This window comes from Carassius gibelio, chromosome A23 (assembly GCF_023724105.1).
Source record: "Carassius gibelio isolate Cgi1373 ecotype wild population from Czech Republic chromosome A23, carGib1.2-hapl.c, whole genome shotgun sequence".
NCBI lineage: Eukaryota > Metazoa > Chordata > Actinopteri > Cypriniformes > Cyprinidae > Carassius > Carassius gibelio.
Window position 1 is genome coordinate 21,011,277 of NC_068393.1, and position 22,955 is coordinate 21,034,231.

At 34.8% G+C, this 22,955-nt stretch overlaps 2 protein-coding genes across 3 annotated transcripts; one reads left to right on the plus strand and one right to left on the minus strand.

Moving 5' to 3' along the window:
• The first annotated feature begins 3,005 nt into the window (after positions 1–3,005).
• LOC127944945 (OTU domain-containing protein 3-like) lies at positions 3,006–9,175 on the plus strand. Of its 2 annotated transcripts, none has more exons than XM_052541391.1 (8): positions 3,006–3,163; positions 4,556–4,794; positions 4,880–5,028; positions 6,131–6,243; positions 6,327–6,449; positions 6,530–6,647; positions 6,722–6,915; positions 8,549–9,175. In XM_052541391.1, exons 2-8 carry the CDS (start codon positions 4,589–4,591, stop codon positions 8,711–8,713), a joined length of 1,068 nt encoding a protein of 355 aa, XP_052397351.1. In that variant the 5' UTR covers positions 3,006–3,163; positions 4,556–4,588; the 3' UTR covers positions 8,714–9,175. The 2 variants fall into 2 exon arrangements, with proteins under 2 accessions (XP_052397351.1, XP_052397352.1); XM_052541392.1 differs by having other exon boundaries at positions 3,024–3,163; positions 4,535–4,794.
• A 507-nt stretch (positions 9,176–9,682) lies between these two features.
• LOC127944943 (von Willebrand factor A domain-containing protein 1) lies at positions 9,683–21,581 on the minus strand. Its single transcript, XM_052541388.1, has 6 exons — positions 21,208–21,581; positions 16,660–17,217; positions 14,881–15,204; positions 13,643–13,915; positions 12,394–12,657; positions 9,683–11,412 (listed from the first exon to the last, which is right to left on the minus strand). The coding sequence occupies exons 1-5, from the start codon at positions 21,290–21,292 to the stop codon at positions 12,404–12,406; spliced, it is 1,494 nt and encodes a 497-aa protein (XP_052397348.1). The 5' UTR covers positions 21,293–21,581; the 3' UTR covers positions 9,683–11,412; positions 12,394–12,403.
• Positions 21,582–22,955: the final 1,374 nt, after the last annotated feature.

A 22,955-nucleotide genomic window follows, 5' to 3' on the forward strand; every position in this document is an offset into this window, starting at 1 on the left:
ACAAATAAAATATCAATATTTCCATTCCGAACTGCTTTCCACGTCGAAACATCCACGAACAGGGGCTGACTGGCCATCTGTGTGATCTGGAGAACGGCTGGTAAAAGTGCGATTTATAGTCCGGAAAATACAGTAAAGTATGGAACATGAGAGGAGAAAGAGTTACTTGCTAGGGATGATTTTAGGAAGTGATATTCAGGTTGCTACATTTTTAATGATTACAGTAGGCCTAGTTAAAACAGCTAAACTTCAACATTTTAGCTGTAAAATGCCACATGCAGTAGCTAATATTAAATATTTTGTGCTTTTACTTTTAAAAATGTTGGTAACATTACAGTTAATGCTTACAAACTTGAAGATTTTGAATACAGAAGTTACATTTGTAATGGTGTATTTTCATTTAGATGTGGTATTATTATTTGTGCAGTAAGATTAATTACTGCATAAATTAATTAAGATTATTAAGTAATAAATTCATTTTCATTCAAATGCTGTTATAAAAGCATATTATATATTCTATTCCATGCTACCTTGGAATAAAACCTTTTTTTTTTTATTTTTTTTATCCATTTCATAATTTGTTTATTCAGGTTGAGCTTAGCAGAGAAGGACACTCACTCCAGCTCAACATTAAATTACTTTTAAGCGCCCCAAGTCAGATTTTTTTTTTTTTTCAAACCACCCTCAGAAGAAGACAAAATACCTGACAGTACAGAGAGTGTTTAAGTTGAGTGTTTAAATCAACAGTACACAGACTGTTGTCGATTTTCCGCGCACCGATTGCTTTGGGCCGGGTTTAATCAAAGTCCAGGGCCGTTTTTTATTCCCTATCCGTCCCTGGCTCTTACACACACCAAACTCTACATGTTTATTCCTGTCTATATTCTAAAGGTTTTTACAGAGGGATTTGATCACATATAAAATGTATTGTTTTGTCGCTGTTCAAAGTATTTTCTGAATTATGGAGTGACAAAAAGAGATACACAGAATTCCCTCTGTAAAAACATTTGACTCTAATATGTCAAAAAAATTGAAATGGACTTCACCCAGTGTTCAGATTTTTGTACTAGAAATGTATTCAAATTAGCGCATATTTCATTAAATAATGCCTCACTTGCATATTTAAGCATAACATTTTAGAAAACGTGTGATACGTTTTTTTTTTTTTTTTTTTTTTTTGCAATTATCAATGTAATCAATCAACTTCGATCCTTTAATCCCGCTCCGAACTGCCGAACTGACTCAAATGATTCGCGAACCCACTCTCTCGAATTGATTCAAATGATTCGCGATCCTGGTCCGAACTCCCAAACGGACTCTAATGATTCGCGATCCCGCTACGAACTCCCGAATTGATTCAAATGATTCGCGATCCCGGTCCGAACTCCCAAACTGACTCAAATGATTCGCAATCCAGCTCTGCCGAACGGACTCAAATGATTTGCGATCCCGCTCCGAACTCCCAAACTGATTCAAATGATTCACGCTCCATACTCCGAACTCCCAAAAAGGATTTGCCCGCTTTGAACTCCCAAACTGACTCAAATGAATCACGCTCTGAACTCTATTGGCTTAGTTCTCTAATTTCATAACATTTACTAATTTTAAGGTACGAAAAGTGTGTTGTTAACAAATAAAATATCAATATTTCCATTCCGAACTGCTTTCCACGTCGAAACATCCACGAACAGGGGCTGACTGGCCATCTGTGTGATCTGGAGAACGGCTGGTAAAAGTGCGATTTATAGTCCGGAAAATACAGTAAAGTATGGAACATGAGAGGAGAAAGAGTTACTTGCTAGGGATGATTTTAGGAAGTGATATTCAGGTTGCTACATTTTTAATGATTACAGTAGGCCTAGTTAAAACAGCTAAACTTCAACATTTTAGCTGTAAAATGCCACATGCAGTAGCTAATATTAAATATTTTGTGCGTTTACTTTTAAAAATGTTGGTAACATTACAGTTAATGCTTACAAACTTGAAGATTTTGAATACAGAAGTTACATTTGTAATGGTGTATTTTCATTTAGATGTGGTATTATTATTTGTGCAGTAAGATTAATTACTGCATAAATTAATTAAGATTATTAAGTAATAAATTCATTTTCATTCAAATGCTGTTATAAAAGCATATTATATAATCTATTCCATGCTACCTTGGAATAAAACCTTTTTTTTTTTTTTTATCCATTTCATAATTTGTTTATTCAGGTTGAGCTTAGCAGAGAAGGACACTCACTCCAGCTCAACATTAAATTACTTTTAAGCGCCCCAAGTCAGATTTTTTTTTTTTTCAAACCACCCTCAGAAGAAAACAAAATACCTGACAGTACAGAGAGTGTTTAAGTTGAGTGTTTAAATCAACAGTACACAGACTGTTGTCGATTTTCCGCGCACCGATTGTTTTGGGCCGGGTTTAATCAAAGTCCAGGGCCGTTTTTTATTCCCTATCCGTCCCTGGCTCTTACACACACCAAACTCTACATGTTTATTCCTGTCTATATTCTAAAGGTTTTTACAGAGGGATTTGATCACATATAAAATGTATTGTTTTGTCGCTGTTCAAAGTATTTTCTGAATTATGGAGTGACAAAAAGAGATACACAGAATTCCCTCTGTAAAAACATTTGACTCTAATATGTCAAAAAAATTGAAATGGACTTCACCCAGTGTTCAGATTTTTGTACTAGAAATGTATTCAAATTAGCGCATATTTCATTAAATAATGCCTCACTTGCATATTTAAGCATAACATTTTAGAAAACGTGTGATACGTTTTTTTTTTTTTTTTTTTTTTTGCAATTATCAATGTAATCAATCAACTTGGTAAGTAAGGTCATAACTATTATTAATTTTTTTTAACCCTATTTACCTGCAGTGTCTAGCTTTAAATATATACTTAACACCAACAAAAATACTATTTTGCGTTGAGAAATATTTAAATTTAAAATGTTTTATTTATTTATTTATTTTCAATTTTTTTTAAATGATTTTTCGCAGTCACGTTGTCTTTTATTTTGGAAGCAACGCCGGAACCGGAAATTAGATTCTTCAGGAAGTAAACAAACCCAGCTCAGAGTGGCGTTCACCGAGTTTCTGTTCAGATTGTTGTTCAGTGTTGGTGTTTCTTATCGCGTTCGTGTTTCTGTCGTCTGATAATGTGAGTACAGTTGTGTGACACACTTTAATTGTCTTCCCTCTTCATTATTCCGTCGTTTAAACTCCACCAAATCTGACACATGTTTATAACGTTTCATTTATGTCTCAACACGCTGCTGTTCCTCATCAGTCTAACATATATTTAGTCTGATATTTACAGTTCGTCATTCTAAACTTTTATTGCCACCTATCTATCTGTACATACATATAAAAAAAAAACTGTGATTTAAAAGTTTCGGTATGGTCTCAGATAATACGATTGTTTTTTATTTAAGCAGATAATAGAACATTAACCAAACAAGCTAATTAACTTTTTTATTATTATTGTCATATTTGCCATGACCGTAATAATAAAAAAAATCTGAAGCTGTTTACATCATTTGGATGAGAGATTTGTTTTTGTGATTTTACAGTGTAATATTCACATTCATTTATTATGATTTTACAGTAATAATAACTTTAATACTTGAGGTATTCTAAAATAAACTACCTTAACCATGGTCAATATTTGCTAGGATGAATAACAGTGCATATGCTTACTGTTAAGTTTTAGTATTAAATCATATTATTAGTATATGTATTAATAAGATTATTAGTATGTATTTAAAAAAAAAAATTCAGACAACAATATTGTAATCATTATAATTAAAGTATTTTTTAATGTGAGTCTATATTAATTTATTATTCATTTTATTAATTTATTATTAAATTATATTTGCTGAAATAGTAATGCTAACCTTATTTACAACAATACATTTCCGTCATTATAAAAGCAGTAAATCTAATGGTTAATCATTAGTATTAAATCTGTACTATTTTATCATTAGTAAAGATTGCAATATTAAATTTAAAGTTATTTTGGGTTTAGGCACCACGCACATCAAAAAAGAAAGATGACATCAGACAGAAAAACAGAAAGTTCATTAGTTAATACAAGTTAACTACTTTAGTTCACATGACCTAAGAATGAACAATACTTCTACTGTGTTTTATTAGTCTTAGTTAATGTTAATCTCGTGCATTATTAAACTCAAAAGTTGTGCTTAGTTGTGCTAGTTGTGCTGTTAACATTAGTTAATGCACTGTGAATTAACATGAACTAACTGTGAAGAACAGTACTTTCATTACCTAACATTAACAGAGATTAATAAATAATCGAAAAGATGTGTAGTTCATTGTTTGTGCATGATAGTTAATCCAGTAACTAACATTAACTTATTGTAAAGTGTTACCGAAAGCTTTTTACACCCTTTGAATGTCATTCTATATCAATCTATTAAGAATTTACTGTACTTGATATGTTTGTCATGTTGAATGTTCATTTTAAGCAATTCCCCTTGTCATGACTGATGTTATGATGTTGTGGTTACAGTTTTGTGTGTGTGATTGATAGATGCATGACCGAGTGTAGTGCAGCAGCTCCATCATGTCAAGGAAACAGTCAGGAAAGCCCATAAAGGGAAACAGGAAGTGTGAATTAGAGAGGAAGAGAGACGAGAGAGCGGCCCGCCGGGCTCTGGCCAAAGACAGGAAGAACAGACCTCCAGGAGGAGATGATGGTGAGGAGTTTGTCAGCTTCTCCAACCAGCTTCAGGCTCTGGGGCTCAAACTCCGCGAGGTGCCTGGGGACGGGTATGTGTGGAGGATTGAGAGGACTGTCATATACAGACTGAGATTGTAGAGGAGTCAAGCTTCTGTTTCTCATGTTCTCCCGCAGGAACTGTCTGTTCCGGGCTCTTGGGGACCAGCTGGAGGGAAACTCGCGAGGTCACCTGCGTCTGCGGCAGGAGACGGTGCAGTACATGATGACACACAGGCAGGACTTTGAGCCCTTCGTTGAAGATGACATGCCATTCACAGAGCATTGTAAGAGAAGTCTCTAGCGTGTGTTTGTGTTGCCAGAAATCCAAAAGAAACCTCAGCTCAAACTCATCAGATTACATTGCAACTCACGTTAACCTTACTGTTAGTAGTTCATTAGTGGTGTTTGCTTAGTCAAGCATCACTATTAATGTTGCTCATACGTATATTTTTAACTTTGGCGAAAAAAACTACTGTGCTACAGACATTTAACATGTTTTATTGTTATCCAAGCCTATAAAGAAACATTTACATTAATTGAAATAAACAAAATATGATAAATCCCCCTAAACTTATTTGAATTCATTTAGTTTCCAAGGCAGCATTTCTCATTTTCGTTTAGTTTGTTTAGTTGAAAAAAAAAAATATATATATATATATATATATATATGTGTGTGTGTGTGTGTGTGTAAACATACATCAGAATTAGTAAAACTTAAAATTAACATAAAAATTGAAAGAATAAGAATGAAAACTACTTTAAAATATTGCATTGATACTGTAATACTTTATTTAGGATACTATAATAACACTTGAGCCTATTAACAACCAGAAAAAATGTTTAAAAAAAAATCTAGTTATACTTGCAATAAAATTGTTTTATATTTCGGTGAGTTTCCGAAGCAGCATTCTTGTTTAGTTTCAGTTAAAGTTTAAGTTGAAGATAACCAAACTATAACTGAAATAAAAAATAACTAAATATAAATATACTAATAACTAAACTAGAATTAACTAAACAGACACGCATATTTGTAAACTAATAAAACTGCCAATTTTTTTTTATTATTAAACTAAGATTAAAATAATAATAGAAAATAGAAAAAGCTCAAATAATAATTTAAACTACTAAAACCTAATTTGATTTATGAAATATGATATCAATACTGTATTAATGATACTACAATAACACTGGAACTAGTAAACAACCAGAGAAAATATAAAATAGCTATATATATATATACACACACACATATATACAGACATATATATATATATATATATATATATAGCGAGAGAGAGGAGAGAGTGCTGTTATCCAGCTATTCTAATGTCTTTCTGCAGGAAAGCTCATGTCATTGATGATATCTTTGTTGTTTTTCTTTCTCAGTGTCAAACCTGTCTCAGCCGGGCACGTTTGCTGGAAACGACGCCATCGTGGCCTTCGCTCGCAGGCAGCAATTAAAAGTGGTTATTCATCAGCTGAACGCTCCATTGTGGGAGGTGATGGAGCATTTACATCTTTGATTCATGTCATTCTAATGTGTCTTTCTATTAATAGTTTAATAAAATAAATGTACATGCAGATAAATGGTACAGAGAAGCCTTCATGTCGTGAGCTACACATCGCATATCGTTATGGAGATCATTATGACAGCGTCAGAAAGACTGGAGACAACTCTGAGAGTCCGGCACATCTGCGTATAGAGGTCTGTCCGGCATCAGTCACATACATGAACCACAGTCTGACATCTGCTGAAGGTCAAGGTCTTATTTCTTCTTTGGACAGAGTCTGAATAATTCCAGACGCTTTGGAGATGGTCAGAAGGAAAAGTCGAGAGGCGCCTCTCCCTCACGCTCTCTCTCTGAAGATGAAGAGCTGATCTTGAGCATTCTCTGTGAAGATAGTCAGTCGATATTTAACTCCGTCAATCAATTTCACTTTCAATATGCTCTTCTCACCAATGTTTTGTGTCCGCAGATCAATCAGACAATCTGTGTCAATCAAGGGCCACATCACAGACGAGCCACAGTGATTGGCTGGAGTCGGAACTAAACAACCAATCATCACGGAGAGATTGTGCCTCAAGGACACACCCTTTATGTCAAGGCATGCAGGCTGAAAGTAGTGAAAACACATCGCCAACAGAGAGCAGCATCTCACTTAAACCCAAGGTGACAACAGCATTATTTTAGTGTAATTTGAAAAATACTAGTGTTTATTAATATTTTAAATTCGTTTTTTATTTTTATATTTTCTGTTTTTATTTTAATAATTAAATAAATTAAAGTTTTAGTCATATAGTAGGGTTTTTGTCATTTTAATTATTTTCTATTAGATATTTAAAGTCTTGCCTTGCCTTGACAACTAGCTGAAATGAAGTATATAAAAAAATTACATTAATTGAAATAAAAGAAATGAAAACTGACAAAAAATTATTATAAAAAATGCTGTTTACCTTTTTTTAGTTTAATTTTAAGTTTAAAATAAAAAACAAAGTTAAATGAGAATAACTAAACTAAAACATAACAATTAAAGGATTTTTATCATCGAATCTGAATTTTCGAATCTTGCCGTAACAATTACCAATTTTATTATTATTTTATTTTTTATTTATTCAATAGTGCTCTCATTATAACGTTAGCCTAAAACGTTAGCAGTTAATGTTCTGCATTTCTCTTTTGAGCTGCGCGCGCTGAAGATGACCAGTAGAGTGACGCATTTGATAGCAAGTTTTTAATCAATGGGATTCAACTCACAATTTCATATAGAATATGCTTTGTTATTAATAAAACATACCGTTAATATTAAGACTTCTAGGCTATTTGCAAAAAAAGGCCCTGAATGCACATGAACATATCTGCGGGGCTCTGAATGCGAACTTCTTTTGGTGGACGCGTTCTTCACGAAACAATGTGCAGAAACACGGCAGCTAAACTAAAAATTCATAGCATTTTAGTATTATGGTCTTCTTATTATAATAGTATGTATATAACAGTCCCAGTCATAGTTATAAATATTCTGCATTGTAGTTTGACCTGCTCGCGCTGTGCGTTGAAGAGATATCACCATAGTACTGCAATGAAGCACTTGACTCAAAACCAAATAATATATCCACAATATTTATACACCGGCTGAGATGTTTTGAAATCACTTGTACTGTACCTGTTAGAAAAAATCCAGTCTCTGCCTGTGTCTGCCTGTTTGAGTCTTGGTAAAGTTTTAAAACCCTGCCGCCAAGATGCTCCTCTGTCGGTCACAGATTATGGAAAGTGAAACAAATCTATAGGTGTGGTTATTCACGCCCTTTAAAATATTAATTTGAAGCTTCTTTCTTTTCAGATTCTCACAGCTTTATCATAATAGGCTGTATATTAACTTATTGGGAGAAAACCGGTAGATCTATGTGAAATCAGACATTTGAGCTCGAATGACTTCCTGAATGAATATTCGACCGTTAGATCGGTTGTCGAATCAGGCTCCTCGAATCAAAGCATCGATTCGTCGACTATTTGGGGACACCCAAAAAATAAATCAAACCAATTTAGATTTTTTTTTTGAGGTTTTTATTATTTTTTTAATATGTCTATATAATTTCTGTTTAAATTTGTCTGTATAGGTTCTGTTATTTCAGTTTTAGTTTGAATTATTTTAGTACATCAGGTTAAACTAAATAAAAAGCTCAGTAAAAGTTTATTTTATTTCAAGTATTTTTTTTTCTCATGGTTTTTACTTTAACTACAATAATCCTGGATGAAAAGAACACAAATAATAAAGTTTTCTTGTTTTTCCCCCCACACTTTTTAGCTCTCTACTAAACAAAGGAAAGAGCAACAGCGCCTAGAAAAGAAGAAACGTCAGGAGGAGAGACATAGACAGAAGGTTTTACAGGGCAGAGGGTCACATGACCAAAATCAGAACATACCAGAAGCCGTCACTCTTGTGCCAGCGCTTAACACCCTGAGCATCTAGAGCAAACATGGGAGGCTTTTTTAAGTGGTCCGTACACTGTGCAATGATCTAGAAACTTGAATGGTTTGAATGTATAAACTGATCTGTGTTGTATGATTGAGGGTGCATTTCTTTAGCACAAGGATGATGTCAAGATGCGTCGGGCTGTAAGCTGTGCTTGAGATTGCTGGCGACTGCATTTTTGTACTGAACAGTCAAATATTAAATCTCATTAAATTCAGTTGACATCTGAGCTCAGCCAAAGAACACATGTAAAGGGAACCGAAATATTGAGGAGAAAGAGTTGAAGATTAATAATGGACCACTGTTTAATCCTGTCGGGGTATTTGATTTATTTGTTTAAAACACTTTCGGTTTTGTTTCTGCTTTCCAATGATCATTGTTTTAACTGAGCGTTTTCTAACAGATGGGCAACATCATATTCTGCAGCGGAATTCTATAAATAAACATTTCAGATTTAAATTGTGTAATATTAAATATTATTCTCTAAAATGGTTAAATCTCAGGAAATTGGTCAAGAACAGGTCATTTTTCACTTCAAACTAGAAATTATATTCCTGTCAAGCTAAATTATTAATTTATTAATTTATATAACAAATTACTGTACTACAGTAATAAAAAAATGAGTTGTGTATTTTGTAATCAGAATCTAATGACAGAAATCGTGGTAATAATAATTAAAAATATCTCTTAAAGACATTGCATTGCAATTAAATAATTTGGACAGAAATAAACTTTATGCTCTAATAACGGGTTTGATATATATATATATATATATATATATATATATATATATATATATATATATATATATATATATATATATGTATGTATGTATGTATATGTATGTATATGTGTGTGTGTGTTTATGTATATGTTACATTTATATTATTTTTTTATTTAGCCATTAAATGTCATAAAATCTAAGATTAAAAAAAAAACTGTTTTAGGAACAAAAGCAGACATGGATTGAAATAGATCCTTTTTTATTCTTTATTAACTGAAAAACAACAGTGAAAACAGTGATGTGTAAGATGTGCAGCCAAGCTGGGAATGAACAAGCACTTATTCATAATGCAGAAAGCCCAACTTGCTATTATGTTGCAACAAACAAAATATCAGATGCTGAATTTTTTTGAATAGCTACAAATTCTTACATAATGACCCTGAAATGGGATGAAAACCATTATTAAAGACTGTATGAATGAAATGATCTATCCCTAAACACTATTTTAAGAACTTGATCCAGTCTGCAAACATATGCCTGTTAAGACACAACTACAGAGAAAAACATTGATAAATACAAGCAACAGTGTGCATGCACAGCAAGAAACTTGACCCACTGAAAGAGCCACTTCTTCAAACAAACCAGTCACTGCCCTTTTGAACCACAAAACATCTGCGAGCAACATCTGCGAAGTCTTAGTACTTTAGCCACAATGATTAAGATCCGTGCCAGTTTTCAGAGTTTCACGGCTGACAAAATCTGCAGTTATGATAACGTGTGTAACTCCAGCACGGTTACAATATATGCATTGACCTTAAAGAAAAAACAGTGATGGAAGTCATTCAGATTCCCCCCAAAAATGTCTCATTGTTCCCATTTCAAACTGTACAGACAAATCTCAAATATACAGTAACCAACTATATCTCTGTTAAATATAACTCAAAAAGCATTAGTAGGATATTTACAAACTATTGCTTTGGCGATATAACTCTTAATAAAAACTTAAATATCGAATACGTAAACATTCTGGATATTTAAAGGAAAATTACGGCTTCAATTGAAAGTGTTTGGTTAAAGAAACTGCACATAAATGTTAAAAAACACAGTTTTTAATATAGCCACATGATAATATTGCTAATTTTGTCTGTTATAGTTAAAGTAATAATCCGTCTTTCTCTTATGAGCATATAAAGTCGGTAAACCCTGTAACTTTCTCTCAAAATAGACTGTTTAATGTCTTGCCCCATAGACTTCTATTATAAGTGCATTACTGTAAATGTATGGAAGCTTGTTTCTGCCATGGAATAAAAAAGGTAATTGTGACTTTATCTCACAATTCAGACCTTTTTTCTCACAATTAAAAACAAAAAATCAGTGGAGGAAACCATTGTAAGTTTATATCTCCCAGTTCTGTTTATATCATGCAATTCTTCTTTTTTTTTTTTTTTTTTTGTGAGAAACAAAGTCCAAATTGTAACGGAATCTTGCAATTGCAAGGAAAAACAACAATTATTTATTTTTATTCCATATCGATGTAAACTCAGAATTCTGATAAAAGAAATTCTAAATTGTGAGATATAATCTCAATTGTGAGAAAAAAAGAATTGTGAACTCAAGATATAAATTGCGAGATATAAACTCAAAAATGTTCTACGGTGATGCACAGCAGGCAACAGGTCTCATCCGTCAATAGCACTGAACTTTGATTCTCTGATTCTTCAGAAGGTCACTTTTGAGTTTAGACTCTTTAAGTCTCTTTTATTAGAAGCATGGTTTGGGGTTTGCGTATCAGTGCATGTTGTGTTGGGGTGTTTAAAGATCACCATCTATGGTATTGAATATTCAAACAGCTCCAGTGTCCTGGACTCCCTTGTCCTCCCATCTGTCCATTTGTGGGAAGTTTTTGGTGTTGCTCATCCCTCCATCTTTCGTGTTTGGCAGAGCGGTGCGCCACAGTTCCAGGTCAACGCAGCTGTATGGTAACACAAACAGAAGATGCTGTTGTTATTACAAATGCATATCTGTGCTAAAATAACTCGCTTCACCTTTTAACCCTAAAAAGCCTACAGTATTATATTTTATACGCAAAGGCCTTTAAATGATCAACATCAAACTTTCTGTGCACAACCTACTACATGCCTTCGGTCATCTAAATGATAGTTTAGACTTATTTAGCAAGTAAAAAGCATCATTGTAAGAAAGTCCTCCTTCACATTGTGGTTCATGTTTCTTTTTGCTGGGAGTTATTTACTGATTTTTTTTTTAAGTAAACAAGAATAACTTTCTTGTATAAAATAAATGCAGACCTTTTGTGTAGGTGCTTTATGGTTTTGTCTACGATTCAATTCAGTTGCATTTTTCAGGCTATTATTTCTTATGCCAGGCTTTACTGGGTTAAAGGTGCTGTATGTAATATTGATAGCTAGTGGTTGAAATGGGAACTGCAGTCCAAATTCAAAATATTAGAGAGAGTAATTTCTCCCACCCTCTCTTCCTCAGAATCAACAATCTCGTGGGTTGCCAGATTGAGGACTCGCAACAGGAGCGACAACAACGAGCCTTAGACTTTGAGTTTATTTATCCACGTTTTATTATGCCTCTTCTCATTGAATGTTTTAAATGGATGCCAAAACTTTTTAAGGTAAGGTAGAATCTGCAATCTTTTACCCAGTTCTTTTACTGGCTTTCATATGCCAACTGGCAACCCAGGGTGTCTAAAATACCATTGCTTAAATTAGCAGTGGATGGAATCACACAGACCAAAACAAAAACAGACATTCTGACACTGAACACACATTTGGAATAACTAGTTGTAGCGTTCTTTTTTCAGAGATGCAATCATATGGTATTTTTATGCTTTAGTACATTTAAAAAAAATGACATACTGTTGCTTTAAGATGCTTATTATATAAAATAACCCATAATCCCCATGTTTCCCTGACAGGTGTCTCACCCGAGCCCATTTAAGCAGTGCAGCAGAGTCCCTCCCCACGGGCCGTCTGGTACACCGGAGAGACGCAGACACGGGCATTGGAGGGCACATGGTTGAGGGTGGTGGAAAGCTGGTTGGGTGGTAGATACAGGGTGGAGCGCTGGCTCTGACCTCGCTCCCATGTGACCCAGTAACCACGCAGACCATCGTATCTCCCCTTCCAGCGGAGCTGCACTGACTCACTGCCCACTGGGGTCAGCTGCAGATCTGAGAGAGCTGGCAACACTGAGAGAAACAGGGAGAGAGGTCAGGCTTCCCGTTCCTTGCTGGGAATCAGAGGGAGGGGATGTGGGGAATAATACTGCAGGAACATTAAAATAGCATGGTCTCGTTGAAAAGAGAAAATTATTTTTATTAAATGAACGTTTGGGGTCAGTACAATGTTTTATTTTTATTTTTTCAAAAAAGGATGAAAAGATATGGATGATCAAAAGTTACAGTAAAACATTTATGGATGTCTATTTCAAATAAATGAACTTTCTATCATTGAAAAATCCTGAAGAAAAATATGTCACATAAATATGGAGAAGCACAACAATTTTTCAACTTTGATAAAAATAAATCGTTCTTGAACAGGAAATCAGCATATTAGAATTATTTCTGAAGGATCATGTGACAATGAAGACATGAGTAATGATGGTGAACATCACCGAAAGAAATTACATTCTAAAATATATTAAAAAAGAAAACACTTATATGAAATTATAATAATATTTCACATTTTTACTGTTTTTACTGAATTTGTGATCAAATAATTGCAGCCTTGGTGAGAAAAAGAGACTTCTTTCAAAACATAAAAAAATAAAAATAACAGACCGTTTGAAGCCTAATTTATAAAATTAATCTAAATTTACCAAAGTTGGCTCATCTATAAAGATTAATAAAACTTGTAAGAATTACAAACTTTGTATTTTGTCGAGGGAAGTGATCCTAACTTCCAGGTTGGCCTACAAAAATACATCAGCAGTCTACAGAAACCAAATGAATTCATCAAAGTGACAAATAAGTAATTACTCAAATATCTACATTTTCTAAATGAAATAGAATGCTTTATAAATTCTAATTCATTTCCAGTATTTATAAAAAATTGAATTGAAGAAGAATTGCCATTTAAGTTTAAGGAAGCAGAATTAAAGTTAACTTTAATTCATATAACTGCAATGAGTAATTTTGATACGGAAGGAAAGTGCACTGATAATGCGATTCTTACCCTCCTGTGTACAGACTTTAACCGTCATGGCTCTCTCTCTGCCGGAGGCCTGTCTCGCGCTCACGGTGACCAGGTACTGTGTGTCAGGCTGGAGGCCGGTCAGGACTGTGGAGGTCTGTCTGTTACTGACGCTGACGACCCGCAGCGGTCCTGTAGGAAGCGCTGAATACTCCAGCGTGTACCCCTGGATGAGGTTAGGCAGCAGCGGACCCCAGCTCACACGCACACTGTTAGTGCTGGACTCTGACACGCTCACTGTCGACAGAGTCTCCACTTGGGGTGAAGACATGAGACAGGAGAACATCTCAGTGTTTAAAAACGCTTTTCATTTAAATTCACCTTAATAAGTTTATATAATCTACAAGAGTGATCAAGAGGGTGACTGTTGTTTCCCTTAATATTTGTGCAAGTCAACCAGAAACTGTTCACATCCCATTTAATTCTAAAGTACAGGGGGTTTGTGGGAGGAGGATAATACGCACTCATTCTTGTTTCATGTTGATTTTAACTGTAATTATGCAATGGATCCTGGCATTTTACTTTTGAGCTTGTTTTTCAATATTTCCAGTATATCTCAAAGATTCTTAAATGCCATTATTGTAAAAGAGTTAAAATGACATTTTATTATTTCAAAAATATAATAAATATTTAACATCAATATTAAAAAGTTATCATTATTATTATTATTATTAATGCTAATTAAGAAACTATACTGCTCATGAAAATCATTTTTATGATCATTACTTTTTCATTGTCTTTATTATTAATATTATTATTAGTAGTAGTAGTATAAAACAATAAAGACAATACAAAAGGTAATTGCCACAAAAATCTTTTTTTTTTTAATCTTTAATTTTTATTATTAATTTTACTATGCAAAAGATCATTTTATTTTCAAAATATAATATTGTTTTCATATATATATATATATATATACACACACACACATACACACTCTAAAAAATGCTGGGTTGTTTCAACCAAACTTTGGGTCAAATATGGACTAACCCAGCTGTTGTGTTAAATTTTGTAATTCAATTTTTAACCCAAAAGTTAGGTTAGTCAATATTTGACGCAAAGTTTGGTTGAAACAACCCAGCATTTTTTAGTGTGTATATATATATATGTATATGTATATATAAAAGAATGAAAAAGTTATATTTAAAAAATCATTATGAGCAGTATAATTTCTTAATTATCATTAATAACCAGTAATAATCATGATATATGTATTGCACCTGGCAGTGTAGTGAAGGTGGCATGGAGAGAGTTGAGTGACTCCAGGTTGGTGTTGGGTGTGAGCGTGACTGTGTACTTGGTGTCTGGACGCAGGCCAAACAGATTAGCCGAGCTGGCATCTCCGGGTCGCCTAATCCTCTGAAAAGGACCCAAACCAGTGCCAGGACTGGTGCTTGAACCTCCCGTCCCTGTGGTCTGCCCGGTTTGGATGGGACCAAACTGGATATCATAGTAGCCGGTGCCAGCCAACACAGGCCTCCATTCCAGCTGAGCAGTAGTGCTGGTGACCGACTTGACCTGTAGCCTCTCGGCCCGGATAATCTCTGCATTTGATCATGAACAAAGAGATAAGAGATGGCACAATTTACATTTACATTTAGGCATTTAGCAGACACTTTTATCCAAAGCGTCTTATAGTGCATTCAGGCTATACATTTTTTCTTACCAGTAAGTGTAAATTAAACAAATCACACGAATCACTAAATCCACACCTAGGTCAATTATATGTGCGGAAGATTGCCCACTAATAACAGCAATGTCTAGCGCTGTGGGGGACTTCGCCGGGGGTCGAAAAGGCCATGATAATTTCTGAATAAATTGCCCTCATCTCTTATTACAGTGTTTGCGGGTTTTGTCTGTTTCCTCGGGGCCCTTCTTCTCTCGGAGCCGTCTCAAGTTATTTGTGTCGGAGTCGACTGGCATTCGAGATTCCTTCTGCACACTGGGGTGGAGGGACGGAGCTATTCACACCCACATAAGATCACTTTCCCCATCAAGAAAACGCTCTGACTGACTGTTACTCTGGATGAAATGGAAAACCAGGGTCTATAGAGGTTTGTAAAGTGTCAAGAATTGTGTGTTTTTATTTGATTCAGTTAGGATTAAAGCAATAATTCTTATTTGCCATCAGTTACTCATCCTCATGTCATTCCAAACTTGTATTAATTCTTAAAAATTCCAGTCTGTACCTCGCATAAATATTATGATTTCAGAAGAATCTATCTAGCAATCAAACTGACTATTTCATGTTATTTCAATGGTGTTTCTACTTTTATAATAAAGTTCTAAATCTGTACGTTATTTTATTTCATGTTGACTTTAACTATGCACATGTTTTGAGTCCCAATATATCACCTGCAAAATTGTTTGAAAGTGTCTGTATATATACATATATATTGATATAGTAAATGTTTTGGTTATTTTTCAATTTATGTAGTCAACAGAAATTTTCAGCAATAGTTTGTAATTCTCATTAGATTCTTATTGTTTTAGATATGAGTTCAAATGACATTTTTAATGTTACAAAACATGTTACATATATAATATTTAGTAAATAATAATAATAATTATTATTTTTTTGTCCTTTTTGGACCATAATAGCCCATGGTCAATATTTACTTTTGTAGTACAGAAAAGACCATCATGAACTTACTAGATTCTCATTACTGTAGTAATAAATTAGATAACATTACATTGTATTATTACAAAAATGAATGAAACATTTCAAACTGAATTAAAATTATTATTATTATTATTATTAATGATTATATTTATTTTATCGATTTATTTATATATTTATTTTTGGAGGTTGAGAGTCCATTGTCATCATTTTGTTTTGTGATATGGATGATCATGAACTTCTAAACATCTACCTTTGTGTTTCAACGTAGGAAAAAGCCATACAGGTTTATAATGTATTGATGGTGAGTACATGATTGAAACATTTTTTTTTTGCCATGAACTAATGCAGTTTTTGAGATATTTAATAAACAACCCACCAATAATTGCGTTCCTCAATTCTTCGCTGATGATGTTGATATCATCAATGTCCACAAAGAACAGGTGCTCCTCAGCGGGTGGACTCACAGCCTCTCTCAGCACCTGATAGTTCCCGTGACCAGTGGAAACCACCAATATGGCCACGCCCTCTTCCCGCAGCCTTGCCATTGGTTCCTGCACCTCGCCGGGGTTCACTCCATCCGTGAGCCAAACCAGAACCCTTGGCAGATCTGATCTGGCACCTCCCGGCACGCCCTGCTTCAAAACCTGATTCCTAGCCATCAGTAGAGCGTCCACCGTGTTGGTGTCGCCCTTCAGCTGTTTAGTCCTCCCCAGGGCCGCCTGCAGTCCGTCCTGGGAGCTGTAGGTGTCAAAGCTGAACTCCAGATGGGGTTCGGTCCCAACCTGCAGCAGTCCCACCCTCACCTGATCCTGCTCCAAAGAGAAAGGAAGCAGGAGGTCCTTGAGGAAGTCCACCATACGGAAGAACTCGTAGGAGGCCACACTACCAGAGGAGTCCAGGAGGAAAAGGACGTCGCCCTCGCAGCAGTTTAAAACTGTAAGTGAAAAACAAGAGTAGACATTTAAGGAAATGATCTATGCTTTAAACATCTCAAGAGGGGGAGATGAGTGTTTATTTAGCACATAGCAGCACTAAAACACTCCAGACTTTCCGAGGCATGAGGACAAAGAGTATATACACAAGCTACTAGGAATCTCTTTGGTTGCACACTCTTAAAAATCAAGGTTCTTAATTGGCATCTAAAGAACCTTTAACATAAATGGAACCTCTCCATTCCACAGAAGGTTCTTTATAGTGGAAAAAGGATTCTTAGGATTCTTAAAATGTTTTTCAAACCAAGAAAAATTGGCTCTTTAAGAACTTTTCACTCAAATGCAAAAAATTGTTTATATGTGCCCCTGAAGCAGAAAACAAGTCTTAAGTGGCTGGGGTATATTTGTAGCAATAGCCAGAAATACACTGTATGGGTCAAAACTTAATTTGGACAACTTTAAACCAGATTTATTAAATATTTGAATTTTTTTGCACCCTTAGATTCAATTTTTTTTTTTTTTTTACCTTATGACTGGTTTTGTGGTCCAGGGTCCCATTTTATTGTTTGCCAGCTGTATATCGTAAGTTTGATTGGTTAAAAAAAAAGCATGTATTTTCAACTAGCAACATCTATCATTCATACACAAATAAGTTTAATATTTAAGGACTTGGTTCAACCAAAAATAAAAATTCTGTCATCATTTACTAATTTTTGCCTGAGGGTAGAACTGTCTCTTTAAGGTTAGGGGTAAACAAGAGGGTTTGATAGTCTTGTAGGGCTGCATGATTATTTGATTAATCAAACAAATAGTCATTTATGTAGAAATATAAATTGTATATATATATATATATATATATATATATATACATACATACAATAATAATAATATGAAATATATTTTAAAAAAATGCATTAATTTACTTTACTTACAAAAATAGATTATTGTTATTCATTAAATATTTAAAAAAATCATAAATATTTATATATTTATGCATTTTTATTATTTAATTAATAGAAATATATTTTTTGTTATGCATGTAGTTTTTAATATTTAAGAGAATATTTAATTATAATAATATTTCATATTTTGCTACAAATATTTACCACATTAAAATATTTTAAATAGTAATATATTAATTAGTAATAATACAAAAAATATATTATTGTCATTATTTTCTAGTCATGTTGATATAATTAATCACTGCATTTTTAACCAAATTGTGCATACAAGCACAGCAAACCTAAGCTTTTTTTTTCAACTCAATTTAAATTGCAATCGCAATTTCTGTCATAAATTTTATCTGATTTTTTTTATCTGATTTTTCACCCCAAATGGTGCAGACCTTCAGTTTCAGAGCTTCAGATGTTTACTATGGAAAGTTCAGATGCTGTGTACTCACACTCGCACTTTACTAACCACAAACTCACTAAATGTTTATAGAACACAATAAAATAGGGAGGAACTCTGAGAAAGAACGGCCAAACAGAGATAAGTGTAAAAACAAGTGAGGAAATAAGTAATTTGTGAAGGAAGTGGGCTTGAACGGTAGATGCTAAAAATAAGGATAAGAACACAGTAGTATTTATTAGCATACGGAAGACCTGGGAGCCACACAATATTTCAGGAGATGGAACATTTGATTTGGCCATCAAAGGAATTTCCTGGCAGAGAAGACCTCCAACCTGGAGCTGCATGATAAACATAAACAGATGGGGGAAGGAACAGCCCTGATACTGGATGTTACAGGCGGGAGGCGGATGGACGACGAAGGGCAGGCATCGAGGGAAAGGGGGAAGTGAGAATTGGCTGTTCCATATGAAGTTAAAAGAAGGAATGTAGAGGATTTTTCAGAAGTCCCTGAAGAGGAAGAAAGACTGCGTGCAGAAAAGAGCAAGAGAGCAAGTGGGCGAAAGGCCACAGAGAGCCAAGTGTTCGCCACCTAAAACAATCAAAAGTCACCCACCCAAGTCCTCTGAGAAGATCTGGAGGCGTCCGAACCGATTTGAATCAAAATACAAAAGAATCTTGCAAATCTTAAGCATCTTGCACTATTGCAAAAATATTTGTTGCTCAGTTTTTGCTTTTTTTGGTGACAAACGTCCTGTTTCACAAATTAATTTGGATGAAGTGCATAGTTGGCATAGTTTTCTTCTGCTTTGCTAAGAGTAAAGAGCCCATCGGGTCACTTGAACCTGCGACTGCTAAATAATTGACCTTTGCCAGACCGCTTGGAAGCAGGGTGCGGTGGCACTTAGCACAGAAACTCCTGTAGTCAAAGCCAAAATGCTCTAGGCTCTTCCAGAATTACTCTCTCTGATTCACTGTTGGTGTGTCTCTGGTTTTGTTCAGACAAGCAGCTAAAATTAGTTTTTTTTTGGCATTTCAGATTCTAATCTGATTTGTTTTGACATTTTTGTTTCTCTAAATTCTGCGCTTACATCTCGCAATACATTTTTCTTTCCCACTATGGAATAAAACAGGTAACTGCATTTTTTCTTGCAATTATGAGTTTATATCACAATTGCAAGTTTAAACATATTTGCAAATTAACATCTCTCAATTCAAACTTTTTTTTCAGAGGTTGTGAATGTAATCTCGCAGTTCTGCATTTATGCCTCGCAATTCTCGCAATGTTCATATCATAGTAAGTTCTGACTTCTTTTGAGAATTAAGAGAAGAAAGTCTGTATTGTGGGATATCGAAAAAAATCCTAAATTGTGAGATAAAAGGTCGCAATTGCATAAATTCCTCTGTTGCATATTTTCTATCATGCATTTCATGGTGTCTGTGGGATGTCATGACAGACATCAGCAGAAGCAAAATGTACTCAATACCTTTATTTTCTGGAATTTGATAGATTTCTCATAAACCTAAAGCGGTTGATAGCCTAACATTAGTGACTGACAGGTAAAGTCCTTTAACTCGCATACCTCACTCAAAATGTATGTCAGCGATGTGCTGACAAGTTTTCGCAGTTTTCTATTCATACAGCTAATACTCACTTGTGATTAATTTGTGAAACCTGAAAATGTAAGGCATTCACTTTGATAATAGAATTTTATTTAACACAACAAGATAAATAAGACAACACACAATGAGAAAATACTTTACTGCAACTTAAAACGTTTACGAATAGACCCAATTCATATCAAGTATTTGGTTATTTTAAATTTTTCTTTTGCTCCGATCATTTAAACTTGGGCCATATACTATAAAGGGCAAGAATTCGACACGCTTCCTGAAGCAAAAAGCATTTACATAGGTTTTATTTATTTATTTATTTTTTCTAGCTCATGTTTGTAATGTATGTATTCTGCTGCTCCTTCATTCATGTTCATCAGAAAGTATCTCCATATTTCTTCTTTCATTTGCATTATTGTTTAAAGGGATAGAATAGAATAGAATAGAATAGAATAGAATAAAAATGCACACTAAGCTTAATGTTAACTCAGCATTGATCAAAGTAGTTTTTAACTCTTTACACTTTAATAAGATTCTAAATATTAAAATGAATTAATATGCAATAGTAAACATGAAATAACTATGTAGGTTTCTTTGTTTTGCGAAATAAAAGCTTGGTTATTCTTCTGAATCAGGTACCGACTGATATGACTCACCTGGATCAGGTACTGACCACGTGACTCACCTATCGAGTTTTGAATAAACCTTTGTGGCTTAATTGAATCAGGTATAGAGAACTGTAATGATTCAGAGTTTTGAATAAAACTATAAAATAAAAAATAAAAATGTTTCACGTAATGCTCAATCAGTATAGTTCACCTAAATCACACCATGAGTCTTGAAGCAGAACACAGCCTATCGTTCGGGTTTCGAGTCCTGAATGAAATGACTCCGCTGAATCAGACACCAAGTTCCGAATTAAAACATGTGATTCGCGTAAGTTACGTACAGAGTCCTGAATAAAAGAATATGATTCACCAGAAACTCAAAATAAGCTCCAAAATGAAAACGTGACTGAAGCGACTCACCTGAATCAGGTACCGAGTCCTGAGCGTCTCCTGTCCACAGAAACACGCTGATGAACACGCACGTGAGCGCTCGACGGACCTCCATGATGGACTTCAGTTCTGGACGTTTTAACGCGTCTACATCGCCTAGCACAATTTCTATCCAAACTGTACTTTTAAAGTCGCATTCAACACAGTCACTCACCGGAGCGGTTTTTTTTTATTTTTTACTGCTATAAAATCGCAGCTGCAGCACCTGCGCGTTTATTCTACATGATTTACGCGTCGAGAACGTAAAAAAAATACACACGAAACTTTTCGCTCTCACATAAACTGCGCAGTGTTACGGATTAATACTCTCTCTCTCTCTCGGCTACTGAACGCATCAGGTTCCCTCCCTCCTGTCTGCTCTGTGCACTCCTCCTCCACTGATTAAGACGGGGACCAGCGTCACCATCTGAAACTGTGCCCGGATTCTGGTCCTTTCTGGTCTTTATGTTATTAATTAACTTGCTAGGGAATGGACATATAATATATGTATCATTATGGGTAAATCCTTGACCAGTTTGGCAACACAAGTAATAAACAATATGCAACTGCTATTTTAATGATTTCAAATAAATAATAAAAAGTTGCATTAATTATTCTTGAACTAGTCAAAGTATTTGAAGGGACCAAAAAAAAAAAAAAATTCTAACATTAGATGTACTAAAGGCAACTTTCTGCCAGACACTGTAATGAACCACATGTGGCATATTTCCCATATACAGCATTAAAGATCCCTAAAGCTGTGTTCAGCGTTACACACCTACTAAGCAAACAGATGTGATATGACAGCTGTGGCATTGAATTGATTTTCAGTACCTTGACCACAATTCCTCCTTTGAACTATCCCTGGGCAAGCCCCATGGAGAGTACAAAATATTTGCAGAGATTGCAAAATTAATGACTGGATATTGCAATTCATATAAACATGATCATGCAACTTAGTGTTGACAGTGTTGTTCATTGCTGCACCCAAACCAGTCTAGACACGCAGAGCCCGAACAACACTCATACGACTGTCATCATTTCTACAGTGTCCAGCAGATTCGTTCATCCAATAAATCAGGTGCATCTTTGCACCTGGAAAAATCTGCTCTGGAGTGTGCATAAACAGCATTCGTATTCACTTTCAAAGAAAAAGGTGCAACGGTACTCTGTTGTGCTCATCGAAAGGTGAGGTAATATCATTCCAGAGAGCTTCGAGAGGGGAAATGAAGTGGGAAAAGAGTGATTTGAATATCAAATAGCACTGCAGAGCAGTTGTTAATCATAGACCAAGTCAAAAAGACTGAGCATGGACTTTCCACTTGTTGAATTTCAAGGGCTTAATAAAAACAGAAATAAGTGACTGAGTTCTCAGCCAAACGGCTAATACCTGTTGAAGTGAGTATGGTCTGGGAATTGCTTGATCACATGATCTCACTTGTATGAACTGGATTGTGAGTCATTTAATGTGAGAGATGGGTACAGGACAAGGCACTCAGAAATAGTGGAGTGGAGCTCCTCAGCAGCTTGTTAAAGGGATAGTTCATCCTAAAATGGAAATTCTGTCATTTACTCACCCTTGTGTTGTTAAGTGAAGTGACATTCAGCCAAGTATGGTGACCCATACTCAGAATTTGTGCTCTGCATTTAACCCATCCCAAATGCACACACACAGAGCAGTGAACACACACCCGGAGCAGTGGGAAGCCATTTATGCTGTGGTGCCCGGGGAGCAGTTG